The 15,675-nt window shown below is 32.1% G+C and overlaps 1 protein-coding gene and 1 long non-coding RNA gene across 2 annotated transcripts; one reads left to right on the forward strand and one right to left on the reverse strand.

Moving 5' to 3' along the window:
- The first annotated feature begins 447 nt into the window (after nucleotides 1-447).
- On the forward strand, nucleotides 448-9,811 carry LOC127737437 (uncharacterized). The gene is made up of 4 exons (XM_052248141.1): nucleotides 448-2,793; nucleotides 4,804-5,001; nucleotides 5,957-6,118; nucleotides 6,957-9,811. The coding sequence occupies exons 1-4, from the start codon at nucleotides 1,006-1,008 to the stop codon at nucleotides 7,533-7,535; spliced, it is 2,727 nt and encodes a 908-aa protein (XP_052104101.1). The 5' UTR covers nucleotides 448-1,005; the 3' UTR covers nucleotides 7,536-9,811.
- A 2,104-nt stretch (nucleotides 9,812-11,915) lies between these two features.
- LOC127737441 (uncharacterized) lies at nucleotides 11,916-14,856 on the reverse strand. Its single transcript, XR_007999500.1, has 3 exons — nucleotides 14,730-14,856; nucleotides 12,731-12,849; nucleotides 11,916-11,926 (listed from the first exon to the last, which is right to left on the reverse strand). It is a non-coding gene; the product is annotated as an uncharacterized LOC127737441 (long non-coding RNA).
- Between the last annotated feature and the right edge of the window lie 819 nt (nucleotides 14,857-15,675).

Consider the following 15,675-nt stretch of genomic DNA (forward strand, 5'->3'; position numbering starts at 1 on the left):
TTTTAGGAATTAGGGGCCAAAAAAGGGGCAAAAAACAAGCATTTTTCTAGTTTCATGATAATAACTTGTGTGTAAGTGTATGGATCTTTCTGAAATTGTACTACAAGGTTCCATATCACAAATGGAAAGCTGGAATTGAGTTTGGGGGTAATTGCCAAAAACGTTTAGGAAATAAGGGGCCAAAAAGGGGCCAAAAATAAGCATTTTTCTAGTTTCCAGACAATAACTTGTGTTCAAGTGTATGGATCTCTCTGAAATTGTACTGCAAGGTACCATACGACAAAGGGAAGGCTGGGATTGATTTTGGTGGTAATTGCCTCAAAATTTTAGGAATTTGGGGCCAAAAAGGGGCAAAAAACTAGCATTTTTCTAGTTTCAGGACAATAAATTGTGTGTAAGTGTATGGATCTTTATGAAATTGTACTACATATCACAAAGGGAAATTTGGGGCCAAAAAGTGGCCTAAAAAAAAGCATTTTTCTAGAATCCAGACAATAACTTGTGTTCAAGTGTATGGATCTCTCTGAAATTGTACTGCAAGGTACCATACCACAAAGGGAAGGCTGGGATTGAGTTTCAAGGGGGTTCAAAAAATTTGGGGGAGGGATTTTTTTTTTCTTTAAAATTTTCCATTTTAAATTGGTTATTTCTGATTTATATATAAAAGCAATTAATAATGATATGGTTTGAATAGGTAAATTAAATTTTTTTAAGTTCTTAGACCACATTCATTCTGTGTCAGAAACCTATGCTGTGTCAAATATTTAATCACAATCCAAATTCAGTGCTGTATCAAGCTTGAATGTTGTGTCCATACTTGCCCCATCTGTTCAGGGTTCGACCTCTACGGTCGTATCAAGGTGCGCCCAGCGGAGCATTTTATTTTAATTTTTGATCGGGTTGTTGTCACCTGGACACATTTTCCATTTCCATTCTCTATTTTATTCTAAAGTCATTAGCATACAACACTGCAGTAGTAACAGTCATTTCTTTGTCTATTGCAGGATGACATCATCAACATCTTTGTCATATGAAGTACACAGCTATACTATCACCATAATGGATAACTTGAAGAGACGATGCACATGTTCAAAATGTAATGGAAAATTTGTCAACATTAAGACTTTCCGAGCTCATTCAAAGAAAATTCATAACACCGGGCATGCTGAAATATCAGACACTTATAGTGAACAACCTGCAATTGTAAGAGAGTCCAAGGAATTTTTAAAAAAGACTTTGATTTTAAATCAGCCACTTCATGAAGGAACTACTAGAACTGTAAAAGATGCAATAGCAGAACATTTATTTATATTTTCATCTAATAATGGAATGTCAAAGACAGCTTTGTCACAGTATCTTCACCATGAAAAGTGTGTTCTACCGCAACCAAACAACCTGCCATCCACTTATAGTGAAGCTGTCACTATTATTCAACCATACCTGATGCCAATAGAAAAATTTAAATGCTGTATAAATGACTGTAAAATTTTTCCTATCAGCAGTACCATTCTTGCCTGTCCAGAATGCAATGAAAGTTTGGTGTTTTCAAACAACAGGAACAAAAAAACATTTCAATATATGCCTATAGTACCCCGCATAGTTCGTTGGTATGGAACTAAGAACCTGGCAAAGATTCTTTATGCCAACAAGCTCAACACAACTGGCAAGCTAAGCAGCTACACAGATGGCAATATATTTCGTCAACAGATGACAGATGGAGTCTTCAAAGATCAGCAACAGCAGAACTGTGTGCCATTGGCTCTTTTTGCTGATGGTGTGAATCCAAATAAAAATCAAACAGTCCAGAAGTCAATATGGCCTCTCATCATCACCTGGATAACACTACCACAAGAAATGCGATATATTTTAGGACCAATGATGTTGGCAGGTATTGTTCCAGGCTATGGTAGAAAGGAACCGAAATCACTGGACCCTTATATTAATGTTCTAGTTGACGAATTATTATCAAACATTGAATGTAACTTGTATGATGCCTACACAGATGCACCAGTAAATGTAAAGATTGCTTTATTACAGTATTTATGTGATATACCAGCTTTTTCTAAACTTCTACACTGTTCTGGTCAGGCAGCTATTCGTGCGTGTTTTTTCTGCAAAGATACAGGTGTCCATAGCAGTTCAGTGAATAAAGTATTGCACATATCGAACAGAGAGTTTTTACCGACAGATTCTCTTTTTCGCAAAGACAAGACATTATTTGCCAAGAAAACTGAAGAGGTTGCTCCCAAACCACAAGCATATTCAAGGGAAGAAGAAATGGAAATAAGAAAAGAATATGACAAAAAAAAAAACAACAACCAAAAATCTAAACTTCAAAAGGAAACTGGTTTTAAAGGGATGCATCCACTGCATCGCCTACCATATTTTGACAGAGTGCATCAGATGCAACCAGATGGCATGCACACATTAGCAGATGTCATCAGTAACATTCTTGATCTTATAACAGGCAAATCTGATGGACCTAAAGTTCGCCAATGTGAAAAAGACTATAATCGGTTTAAAGAAACCTGGCTAAAAAGACCATCATCATCAAGTGCCACATGTGAGAGACCATCCAAACAGGCAAAGAAATCGTCGGCAGAAACAGCTGTTCCTGAACCAACACCAAAAGCACCTCCTTTGCCAGCAGCTCCTTGGTTACTGACGAAACAGGATGTTAAATTAGCTGACAACAGAGCAAAGAGTGTAAAATACCCTAAAGGCTTTGATTATACACCTGCTGACCATTTTACCAGAGCATGGACACTGCGTACAATGCATGGCAAACAACAGGTATTGATTATGAAAATATCTTATTTAATGAATCAGATATGAATACTGTAAGTTCAGAAATTTGTGTGCATTTATGATTGCGACTTTTTTTTAGACTAAAATGCGATTTAAATTTTAGCGATTAGAGAAAAATCCTGTTTAATTCATATACAATATTTCCAAATGCAAGTTTAAACTATTGTGATTGTAACCCTGCAGCATTTTTCGCAATAACGAATACATCGCAATAATTTCTGAATTTAGAGTAGGTTGCATTGGTCTTTAAAAAAATGTGTCTTTTACTTAAGTCTCATATCTTTTTTTCAAAATTTTAACTGATTTCACCTTTTAAGCAAATTTTACATTAAGGATTATGTACCCTTGTGTTGCTTCAATGCTAAACATATGGAAATTTTATAGACAATCCACAGCCTTTCCCCTTGTACTCTCATATTTGGCAATTCGGTACTTGATAGATAGAGGATTATTGCATGCAGTGCTAGCAATGAATTCTTTAAAACAAGGTTATGAATTTAGATATTGGTTAAAACAAATGAAAATATGGACCAATTCAAGTACACCCTCTAGGGTGCGCTCGACTTTAGTGTCTCAGCCCGAGGTGTTATGGAATTTAAAGGTTGTTTAGGACTTTTTGTAAACAATAAACGCTAGCTGCTCATAGAAAAACTAGTGAGTAAACTATGTTTCAAATTTTATAACAAAAATCTCTATACTAAAGTCTGTGGATTTTCTACAAAATTCTTGATTTTATTTTCACCAAATTCCCTTTTTCTATGAAATGCAATGAAACTATAAATAATTATGCTTTGCACGAAGTTTCCCCTTGGTATATGTACAAAATGGCCCATCTCTATTATTCATTATCTTTGCTGTTTTGATACTATTGCAGTTTGAAAAGTTCCTAATTCACAGGCCACAGAAGGGGTCATAAACCTTAATATTTTTCTACCACTGAAATAACATACAAGTATATATAAGAGAATTAATGATCTTTTTTGGTGACACATTTGACTCATCTATATAAACATAACAAGATGTCTATCGTTGTGGTATGATTGTCAATGAGACACTCTCCATGCAAGACTTAGGTAGTAAATATAAGCAAATTTTTAACAAATCCAATCTTCCATTTGTGCCACACGGTTATATTTCATTTGTGCCAAAAAATAAAACTAAATTTGTACCATTTTACAAGTAACATATAAAGGAAAGGTTTGAATATGATTTTTCAGAGTAAATAAAAGATTATTTTGGGGCAAAAAAAATCCAATTGGCCCAAAAGTAAAGCACAGAATTAGAGTAGAAACAATTAAAGCTAGGTCACACTATACAGCCTTCAACATGTTCAATGTGGAGCCTTGACTCACACCACAAAGTAATCAGTAAACAGCCTAGTCAACATGAAAAAATATGTGTACCAAATATTTCAAATTCAGGGGAGGAAATAATAACTGTCATAATTAATAATAATTTTAAATAATATTATAATTATTTGAAAGCTGGAAAAAAGTACCACTTTTCTTTATTTCTTAAATATATAAAATGAAGGTGTGCCCTATATCTAGTAATATTTATCATATCATCCAAATGCTTTGAATCTTTGTATTTTAACAAAATGCATTTACCATATGCATGCAAAATTGATATGAAATATTCAATAAAGTTATTTAAATAAAATATTTAACTTGAAGATAGAATTTAAAGGAAACCAATTGCAAGTATGTCAAGTACCCTAAACTCAGGAGAATTATTGAAAATATCAATTATGACATTTAGTGTCAAATTATTAATGTCATTAAAGATAAAAAAAAATCTTTTAAACTTCTTTGATAAAAGTTGAATGTGTAAATATTGTATTGGGTTATTTAAAGTACATTTAATTCAGTCATGACAGATAGTTGTATGATATGATTTTTTTTTTTGAGAACACATTTGTTAATTCAAACTCAAATAATAGTGAATATTCTTCTTTTATTCATATTCATTTTATAAATAAATACTTTATTTCAGTTCGTAACCAAGAATATTGCAGCATGGTGTATCAGAGGCCTCCTAGCAAAGCCACAAGAAGAAACCTTGTTCAATTTATTTGAAGTGATCAAAAGACTGACACAACCATCCTACACAATTGAGCAGCTTCAAGGACTTATTGAAGACACAAGTACAGCAGTTGTGTTACTTGAAAGGGATTTTCCTTTGACCTTGCAGGTTAGTTTATTTACTTAGATGTATGAGTTCTATATTTATCGGTATTTTGCAATTGAAAGAATCAAGTAAACAATAATAAACTTCTTCATCATTTCAATTATTTCACACGATTAACAGCAGGAGGCACAGCTTAAAGTTAATTTCAGTACACCCCTGATCAACCAAGATAAATTTAATTCTTATAAGATTTCAAAACATTTTGTTGATGCCTCTCGTAGGAAATGTAAATGATTATTAAATTTCCCTTTAAAAACAACGAATTGAAACAAGATATTTTGTTTATTGGTTCAAAAACTACTGTTTCACACAAATGATTGTTTTTAATCATTTAAATTTATTTAAAGGTTTAATTAATTTTTCTGCACATAATTAAAGATTGCTTATTATTAGCTGCTACGCTAGATGGGGTGTTATTAACAGCCTTAATTGTAATTGATCAATCAGATTGTAGATTTTTTGCCTCATAAGAAATAGTATATTTTTATCTCATCTAATTTTCCAAAAGTATGCTTAGAGAGCTGAATAAAAAAAAAAAGAATATCAGGCACTATTTAAGTACTTATAAATGAATACATAATTTGAAAACAACGATTAAGGGGAGATAAATTGCTGAATGATATAGAAATGCAATGTAAGAAGATGTCATATAATTTCAAAAAGCCAACTCTCTCCAATTAATGGACTTTGATGGTAATAATTATACATTAATGCTTGTTGCAATATCAATTAAAATAAGCACGTGCAATTATCTCCCTTGAAATAATTTCCTTCACACACATCCTCGAGTTTTGTATAGCTGATGTGTTAAGTTTCATCAGTAACATCATGACAGACAGACAGACACTAAACCGGTATCGGTACTGTAGTCAGAATTAAGGTTTATAATAATTTCAGACGTAGTATATACTGTATGAATTTATCATTTATCATTTGTTTAAAATATTAATATTTGTAGAATATCACAACACACCTGCTACATCATATCCCAGAGGGTTATGAAGACTATGGACCATTGTATGATAGATGGCTTTATCCCTTGGAACGGGCAAACAGTTGGGTGACCAGACAAATTTTACAACACGGACATGAAGAATCAACAGTGATGCAGACATACCGCGTAAGTTAAAACAGAATTGGATAATCTTATCCTGAATATAGTCATACATTTATCTCAGACCACAACATCTTATATATACATGATAGGTTATGAAATGAAGGCGTTTTGAGTTGCATCAACATTTCATTTGAGTTTAAAAATGTACTGAGAAAGATGAATAATACTATGAAATACAATATGCGCAGAGTTATGGTCCTTGGACTTGGTAAATTCACTCAAATAATTAGTTTCCCCCCTTTTTTTTTATCATGCTTTAAGATATTGACTTGATATTTGTTATGTAGTTTACACCTTGACAAGCGATAGTTAAAGCATTTTGTTTCAGTGTAATGAAATTTAACAGATAGGGATCTATGTTTTGCCTTGCAATACGCTCAAAATGCTTGATGAAATTTGGAATCAAGGTTCATATTAGCAAGTTATACTGTGTGTTGCATTTTCAGAATTATCACTCAAATTAAACCATTAAAGGTCAAAGAACGGTCTTCCACACGGAACCTTGTCTCATACCAAACAGCAAGCTATAAAGGGCCCCCAAAAATGACTAGTGTAAAACCATTAAAATAGGAAAAACAACCGTCTAATCTATATAAAAAACGAGAAATGAAAAACACTTATGAACCACATCAACAAACGACAACAACTGAACATCAGGTACCTGATTTAAGACAGTTGCAAACAAATTTAAAACTAACACTTACACTTAACAATATCTGTTTATAATTTTCTGATTTGGCTTTCAAGAGTTCAGGCCTACAGACTTGTTTAGATACAATTTATCACATATCACTCACTTACTCTAGTATGCATAAATTAATTTTCTTAATTTATATTTCAGATATACGATTGGAGCTCCTACAACATTTTGAGCGGTGAAATTTTAAATTGCAGCAGACAAACAAGTTTGTGTCGCATGGCAGAAAAAGTTAATTCCATTCACCATCAAGATATATCTACATCATCTACAAAAAGATTCATGTTGCAAAGTGACGATCTATCGATTCTACGAGACAATTACAATAGTATATATAACCAAAGTTATGAGTTATTTGACATAGACCCAGTGGTCACATATCTTAAGTTCAGCCAAAGACAGGATGCAGAGTTAAAACGACAAATTTTCTTTTCAACAACAGAGCATCAGACAACGGCATCATGCTCACATGACTATTGTGTTAGTGTTTCGCATAGGACAAACCTTCGCCTTGGAACAATTAATAAGATTTTCCTTCACAACCATCAAGATAAAGCTACCATGTGGGTAAAATTGGAGATGTTTCCTATTCCGGAACAATCTGGACAATTCTTGGTCACTGATGACAAAAAGATTGACACACATATATTTAGCTTTGATAAAATAAGCAATCCAGTTGTATTTGCTTTAGAAGACAATAAAATATGGTTTTTAAATGTTTAGATATGCATTTATACATGTATGTATTTTGTATGAAGTAGAGAAATAGTTCTTTTTATATACTTGGAAAGGTACAGAAATTCCTTTGTTATGTATTTTCTGGCTGTATATAGATAGAGTTGTTCAAAAGAAAAAAATTATTGGATAAAAGGTTTTATTCAAGTGTTAAGAGATTTTTTAAATGGAAGTCAAGTTTGCTATTTTCTATGAGATATTCATTTCAAAGGGTGTATTACGTTTCCAAATTTTTAGCAAAATTCCAGTTTCACGTTTCCGCATTTTCTTGCATTACTTTTCCAAAATAAATAGTTACCACCTTTACGCATTTTTACCTGTATTTCACCTGTAAAAAGTGGAAATAATGATATATAAGACTTAATTTTATTATAGTATTTTTTCTTAATTTGTATTTTCTTAATTCCTTCAACAGGTAGATTATATTCAGATTTAAGGTAGATTCATGGTATACTGCCATCTTGGATTGTACTATCGCAGTACACAATCAGTCTAGTTATCTGCTCAAATCTGCAAATTTGTAGACAAATGTGCAACTTTATTGGTTAGACTGTTTATTTATATGAAGGAAACTTGCTAATTTATTGCATTATCCAAAATATTTGACAAATACCAAACATTTGTGTTTTACAATCAATTTGTTCAACTGAGCCATTTAAGGGGAGATAACTCTTTTAGTAAAAATATTATACTGGTCTGATAGGGAAATTTTTGCTTGTAGCAAGAAAACAAGTTCGGTGACACCATTTTTTCTTTTTTTTTCTTTAAACATATTATAAAACCTATCTTCTCACAATTTATTTCAAAATTCTATCTCATAGATTTTTTTTTGGCACAAAAATGTGTTTTTGCATGAACCTTCTAAATAAATTTAGACCATTTTCAACGACTCATAGTTTTAAAAATAGCACTGTGACCCATCCTTTTTATTATATTTTTGAAAAGAGCATAAAAGTCTTCATTTTAGAAAAGTATAACAAGATTCTATCTCGGGAAACTTATACATATGATCTACCTTAACATTGCGAGTACTTTTTAAAAGTCACCATGTGGAAAGTCGCCCCATATGTGTTGAAATCAGTATTTGGTTATATCTTTTATATTAATTTGCATATGCTTGATTTCTTTTTTGGACACTCAATTTCATGTCCTCATTTGGTTTCGGTCAGTATTATCAATGTAAAAAACAATGAGGAAAAGAGTTTTATAAAAATGCAGAAATGTAGTGCAAAAATGTGGAAACGAAAACACACATTTCAAATCCTACTTTCTTCTGTAATTGAAAAAAAATTAGTTCTGAGCTTTCAAATTACGACCATTGTACAGGACATATATTTTGCTTTATTTCTCTTTCTAGAATTTACTGTTATATTTCAAGTTACACTTATTACTACTAAAACAAAATTTTGGCAATTAAATATTTTGTATTAAAATGTTTATATGTAAATATTTTGATAAAAACAAATATTGGTATAAAAATGTTACAAATACAAATGTGAGTATGGTTAAATATAAACCAATTTAAATGTGGGTTTGTAAATAATTACAAATGTTAATTTATAAATATAATAAATAAGTGCTTAATAATTGAAATCAATCATACTGTAGACATATTTCATTTTACATGCATAATATTAAATGTTTATATGGTTAATAAACAATTATTGTACCAAATTATTGTTTTTATAATTTGCATTGTGTTATTGTATTCTAATTCTTCTAGGTTTAGTTAAGCCATAATAGAAATGAATATAAAACAGCTCAAGAAAGTGTTTAGACTGTAAGAATGCGTCGATACACAATTCAGATGAAATTTATACTGTCGAGAATGTGTCGAGACATATTAAGACATCATTAAGACCGTCAAGAATGTGTCGAGACATATTCATACATCATTAAGAATGTCAAGAATGTGTCGAGACATATTCAGACATCATTAAGAATGTCAAGAATATGTCGAGACTTATCGAGACAAATCCAAGACAGTCGAGAATAGGTCGAGACAAATCAAGACACTTTTGAGACTGTCGAGAAAGTGTCGAGAATTTTCAGACAATATTAATACTGTCAAGACATATGTCGAGAAAAATCAAGTAATAATACAGATAGTCGAGACATATGTCGAGAATCTAGATACTTATTTCAGACAAATTCAGACTCTGTCGAGAATTTTTACAAAAAATTCATACAAAAAGAGAATGTCGAGTAAAAGTTCATGCAAATCGAGACAAAAACTGGTCTTTTCAGACTTTTGGACTTTTGTAGTGATATCACCCGGTAATTTACGAGTATTATTGACTGACATAAAACGACGACTACCGGCGACATTAAAGATACCTGGTGACGAAGTTAAAGATATTTGGAATTTTTATAAATTTTTGACCTGTAGTACAGTTTTGGACGAAAACAAAATAATCATTATCATTACGTTACCATTACTAGATATAAGAGACACTTATGAAATTTATAAGATTCACAACTTGCCTGTTCCTACTACGATAACTGATAAACAATCTGACTCGAGCAATATGGTTGCTCAGTATGAATTAGAAGCAGAAGTTATTGCTGCAAACCAAGAAAAAACTAAATATATGCTGCTAAATACCAATGAAATTGACAAGTGTTCCAATCCTTTAGTTAATTTTTGTGAAATTAAAAGTCCAGTTTATCCAGTTAATTTAAGTAAATTATGTATCATAGCCTTATTTGCCAATAAAGAAAATTGGAAAACAAGATGTACAGTGAAAGTACGACCAAACACAATTTTGCCTATGGCAACTTATTTGACCGATAGTATGTGGGCAGTTACAACCATTAATGAATTTAGAATCACTATTAGATGTGATGACAATACAAACATGTTGACGGATCAGATAATTAATCCTCCTACCACTATAATTAATTTAAAGCGAACTTGTACCGCTACGAGTGATCATTTGACCTTATTACCTACTTATCAAATGGAAAGTACATTTTTAACAGAAAAAACGTTCGAAAGATTCTTAAATACCTTTCAAGTACTGAATACAAGTTTATGGGAACCCTTTCATGCTGCTTTGCCAAATTTTACAAAGCTTGAACTACCAAGAGAACTAAAGGCGATTAAACAAATTCCTATGAACGCTTTGATTGAAAAACTTAGAAATTTAAGGGGAATTGAAAACGATTTTGAATTTCCAAATTGGGGAGTAGGTTTATCCCTGGGTTTGGGTGCGATATTCATTGGAATAGCTATATTTTTGTACTGTAAGTTTTTTAGAAACAAATCTTGGTTAGCCAAAAAGAAAGGTGTGAGTTCGGGTTCTAATGCCACGAACGATGGGTACCAAATGGTGACAACGCAAATGGTTGGGACAGAAGTACCTGATTCCAGAGAGAAGATTCCCTCTGCACCATTACTCAAAGACGATGCAAGACCGAAGACCGATGCTACCAGTCTCTTGAGAAAGATGTACCCAGAGCTAGATACGTCGACTACTTCGTAAAAGGACTGGATTGTAAACCATACAACGTAGACGACCGAATCCACTAGCAGAAGACAAACCGTGTAAATAATTTTAAAAGTGACCCTATGAACTGTGTAAATAGAATTGTATAAACATTTGCGTTCCTACCCAGTATTGAGGAACAACTTACTATGATGGTGATGGAAATAAAACATGAACTATGTATACCGAAATATTGAACTTATGATTCGAATGAACTATGTGTAAATATATCCAGCTATTGGACTTGATGAATGTGATGAACTTATTATATCATGATATTGGACTCGTAGAACTTTATAAACTTTAGATATGTGGTGATGGTTACCGGAAACCTTTCAATAAACTATTAGAATAACCTACAGGAAGAAAAATACCGTATTTTATTGAACTTTCGTTCTATTTTGGAGGGAAGGCATTATGTAACACAATTGTGTTCCATACGATAATCATCAGGAAGTAACTACATACAGCAAAACCGAGACGATTACATGTAACCTTTAGACACTTAATAACAATCTGTACGAATATTATTGACATATATCCTGCAGCCACTAAATGACCATGTCTACTGTGAAATAACATGTATCCGTCAGGGGTTAATTGCATAGTTTGACAATTAACCACGGACTAGTATTACTCCACAACCAGACTACTACGTAACCGGCCTACAGCTATGGACCGTTTGTATGGACCACTAGACTATATAAGATCTCTCATTTTGGACTTCAGGACACAATTCGATCACACCAGAATTCGTCAGATCTCGGCCAGTGTCTCAGTGAAAAACATTTATTTGAACTTTTAATCGCTCTTTGAATACTTGTAAATTAAGCAATAAATTCTAATTGACAAGTATTAGTTAACTTAATTGACTTCGCAACACTACTTGATCTGAAAAATGAAAATATTTGCTATCAATATTGAGGTATGGAATACATATACTATATTTTGTTTGCCATAAAAATGTGGCATCCTCATCATTGTTGACGGATTTATTTTCATTTTTGTGTTTTCTGGATCTTGTGTGCAACCTTAAGATATATACTGTTCATTTGTTTACTTTTATGGTTGTGTTTTCTGGATCTTGTGTGCAACCTTTAGATATATATACTGTTCATTTGTTTACTCTTATGGTTGTGTTTTCTGGATCTTGTGTGCAACCTTTAGATATATACTGTTCATTTGTTTACTTTTATGGTTGTGTTTTCTGGATCTTGTGTGCAACCTTTAGATATATATACTGTTCATTTGTTTACTTTTATGGTTGTGTTTTCTGGATCTTGTGTGCAACCTTTAGATATATACTGTTCATTTGTTTTCTTTTATTTTTGTGTCTTCTGGATCTTGTATGCAACCTTTAGATATATACTGTTCATTTGTTTACTTTTATGGTTGTGTCTTCTGGATCTTGTGTGGAACCTGTTACCTTTAGATTTACTGTTCAGGACATTTGTCGTCTTTGTATTAGTCTTTTCATAACTTTTGGATTTAATGTTCATATATATTTGTTTTTTTTGGTCTTGTGTGTAACTTTGATTTCCTATTTTTGTGTCTGCTGTTGGGTTTTTTTTTTGTGTCTTGTGTGCAACATTTTATCTATGGTCCTTTTTTTTTAAGAGCTGCACACAATGGTACATGTATATATAGTATCTGCAAATGAATGGTTATTCAATTATGTATCTTTTCTAATATTACCTTGACCTTGATCTTTTCTTTTTCTTCTTTTTTCTTTTCTTCTTCTCACTGTCACTGTCAGAATGTTTACCCATTTGAATTGTCTATTTCAATCTTTTCATGCAGTTTGTCTAAATACCCTGTAAATGATTTACATAGCATTTAACAGTAATATAAATTATATAACATACTGGAGGAAAATACATAAAGAAGTTGAATGCCATGTTGATTAGAGCTGACATGAAAAGTTTTGCCGAGAGAATCTTTTAACATCATCGAAATAGACTAGTAGTTTCAAATTGGTTTCATTTAATTATCCAAACACTGTATACAAATGTTTTGAATTATATATTTGTATGCGCCCTCCGTAGGCAAAGAGGGCATTAAGCGTTACCTTTGACTGTGCGTCCTTCAGTCTTTCCATCCCTTTTTTGTTGCAAAGCTTGAGCAGGGGCATTTGTGTCCTCAGACACATTCTTCTTTTATTTTTTCGGTTGAGGAAATCTTCTTTAGATATTTTCAGGTTTGTTTGAGACATGTGCTTACCAAATGGGATCTATTAATAGTTTCCATGTGGGAAACTATCAGACCAATCTTCTTTTAGTCTTAGGTTTTAGCATGTTTAGTCGTTCCCCTAATGGTTTTGAAGTTTCTTTCCAAGAATTTTGAGTTCTCGATACCAGGAATACAGCTGGGTATTGAGCAGCATAGGTTTGGAATCCAATTTGACCTTACTTGTTTTCCCTTCAATGCCATGGCATTTGTGCGACATTCAGGTGATCTTGTCTCTTATTTTGTATATATACATGTATTATGCACTTTTTTATATTTTGATGATAAGAGAATCATATGAAGTGGGTATGTTCAAATGTTTTATTGCATAGTATTTCATTCATGTTTAAGGGAAATTTAATTTCTGGTAGGAAAACCTGTCACAGGCAGGCTTGGGAACTTGGTAGGCAAATGTTCACATTAATCTAGTCTGATACAGTGTGCAAAATGTCTTCTTTTTTACCATAACTCTTGAAACTAAGAAAGAGGCTTATACTGAGATTAAATGTACATACATACACATGACTCACATGCAGTAGTCAGTATCTAAAAAAACATACATCTTATTGCAGAATAATAGGGAGTTGATCTGCAAATCCTGAAATTCCCTTTATGAAATGTTTCCATTCGCACTAATTTTCCTGTATTCAGAATGAATTTTAAGGTGTAAACACGGCCATATTTGAGAAAAAGGTTGTGATGAACCTTAACCTTAAAGTTCATCATAAGGAATTGAAAAATATGGCCGATTTACACCACAAACTTTACTCTGAGTACAGACAAAACTGTGGACCAAGAAAAGATTTAAGGAATGGACATGATGGCAGGAACTACAAATGTATGTAAATAAAATTTGAATGCATTTTATGTTTCAGAACATGCAGAAATAAAACACTTACCAGGAATTTGAGATTCTTTTTTTTTTAAGCCTGCAGAAGGTAATAAAATAAACAAACACCCAAGTTATGGTGCACTCATTTACACAGTTTATATCACCTATTGTTGTGTAGATATCTATTGTTCATCTATTGTCCAGTTAATCAATACAACTCATTACAATTATTTACATAGGGGTCATCTCAAACATTGATCCAAACTTAGTTTATTTGGGCACCTTCTGGGGGAAAAAAAAAAAAAGAAAAGTCCAAAATCCAGAAAAGTTTATAATTTTCTTACATAAAATGCATTTAAAATTTAATTCTCAAGTTCCTGCCATGCCTTAAAAATTTTCCAGGTGCACAGGTTTGTCTGTACTAAGAGTAAAATTTGAGGTGTAAATACGGCCATATTAGCCAAAAGGTTATGATGAACCTTAAATCAATTTTCAATGGACATGTGGATGTTTTTCAATGATACATACAAATGTACCATTCAACAGTTTTCAACAGATAAAATGTGAAATATTTCACTGATATAAACAGGTCACATTTGTTATCTCTGACCACAAAAATTGACGTTAAACCGTTACCTCATTCAGTTTGTCTTGGGTTCAGGCTAAGATTGTCGTTTTTAGTTTGTAAAAATAAAAATTAAATTAAAAAAAGTTTTCGTCTGTGTATTATTTAAGCTTACATAAAAGTCTATTTCGTCTATAACTAAAAACGCTGAAATGATAGCTATCAAAGAAATTAAAAATGTAAACAAATGTCGGAAGAGAAACGAACAAAATTTGTACAGAGAAAATAAGATTCTGTATAAACTGAGACTACTATAACATATATGCAGTCTCAGGTTTTAATAGCATAAAATGTTAAATTATTTACAGAATTGATTATAGTTAAATCTTAACAATGCTGAATACAATAATTTAAATCACTACCAAATAATGTGGGGTAATATCTATCTATCATGTTTATTTATTGGCACTGGCTACGGTTACATGGAAATGTAACAATAATATAAAAATTATTGTTACATTAGAGACTAATTGCCGGAATGCAGGGTTGGGTAAGGAACCGATTAATTACGAATGTAACAATAATATTTGGGTCTAGGGTTACATTGCGTTATTGTTACATTAAAGACTGCAATGTACGCTAGATTTGTTAAACTTAAACCTTCTATAGTTTTGTTGCTTAATTCTTCGATATGTACGAGATAATAATAGTAATAATCATATTATTATTCAACAAATTTTTAAGTATTGATTGTTTTGATGTTGTTAAAGAAACTACTATAGTTTAGTACGATGGCACTATTGACGAATACTTAATGAACTGTTCAATAGAGCATTTACTGTCACCAATAAGAACGAAATTACGATCACAAAATATCTGGACTCTGAAAATGAAAACACTGTTTCCACCAGTTTCAAGCTGTCGGCTCATTTCAACATTAGTTGCTTTCACAATTGACTTATATTTAAACAACCTCACGTGCTTCCAACAAAAAATTGGGCGAACATATAAACATTG

This window comes from Mytilus californianus, unplaced genomic scaffold, assembly GCF_021869535.1.
Source record: "Mytilus californianus isolate M0D057914Y unplaced genomic scaffold, xbMytCali1.0.p SCAF_4, whole genome shotgun sequence".
Classification (NCBI taxonomy): Eukaryota; Metazoa; Mollusca; class Bivalvia; order Mytilida; family Mytilidae; genus Mytilus; species Mytilus californianus.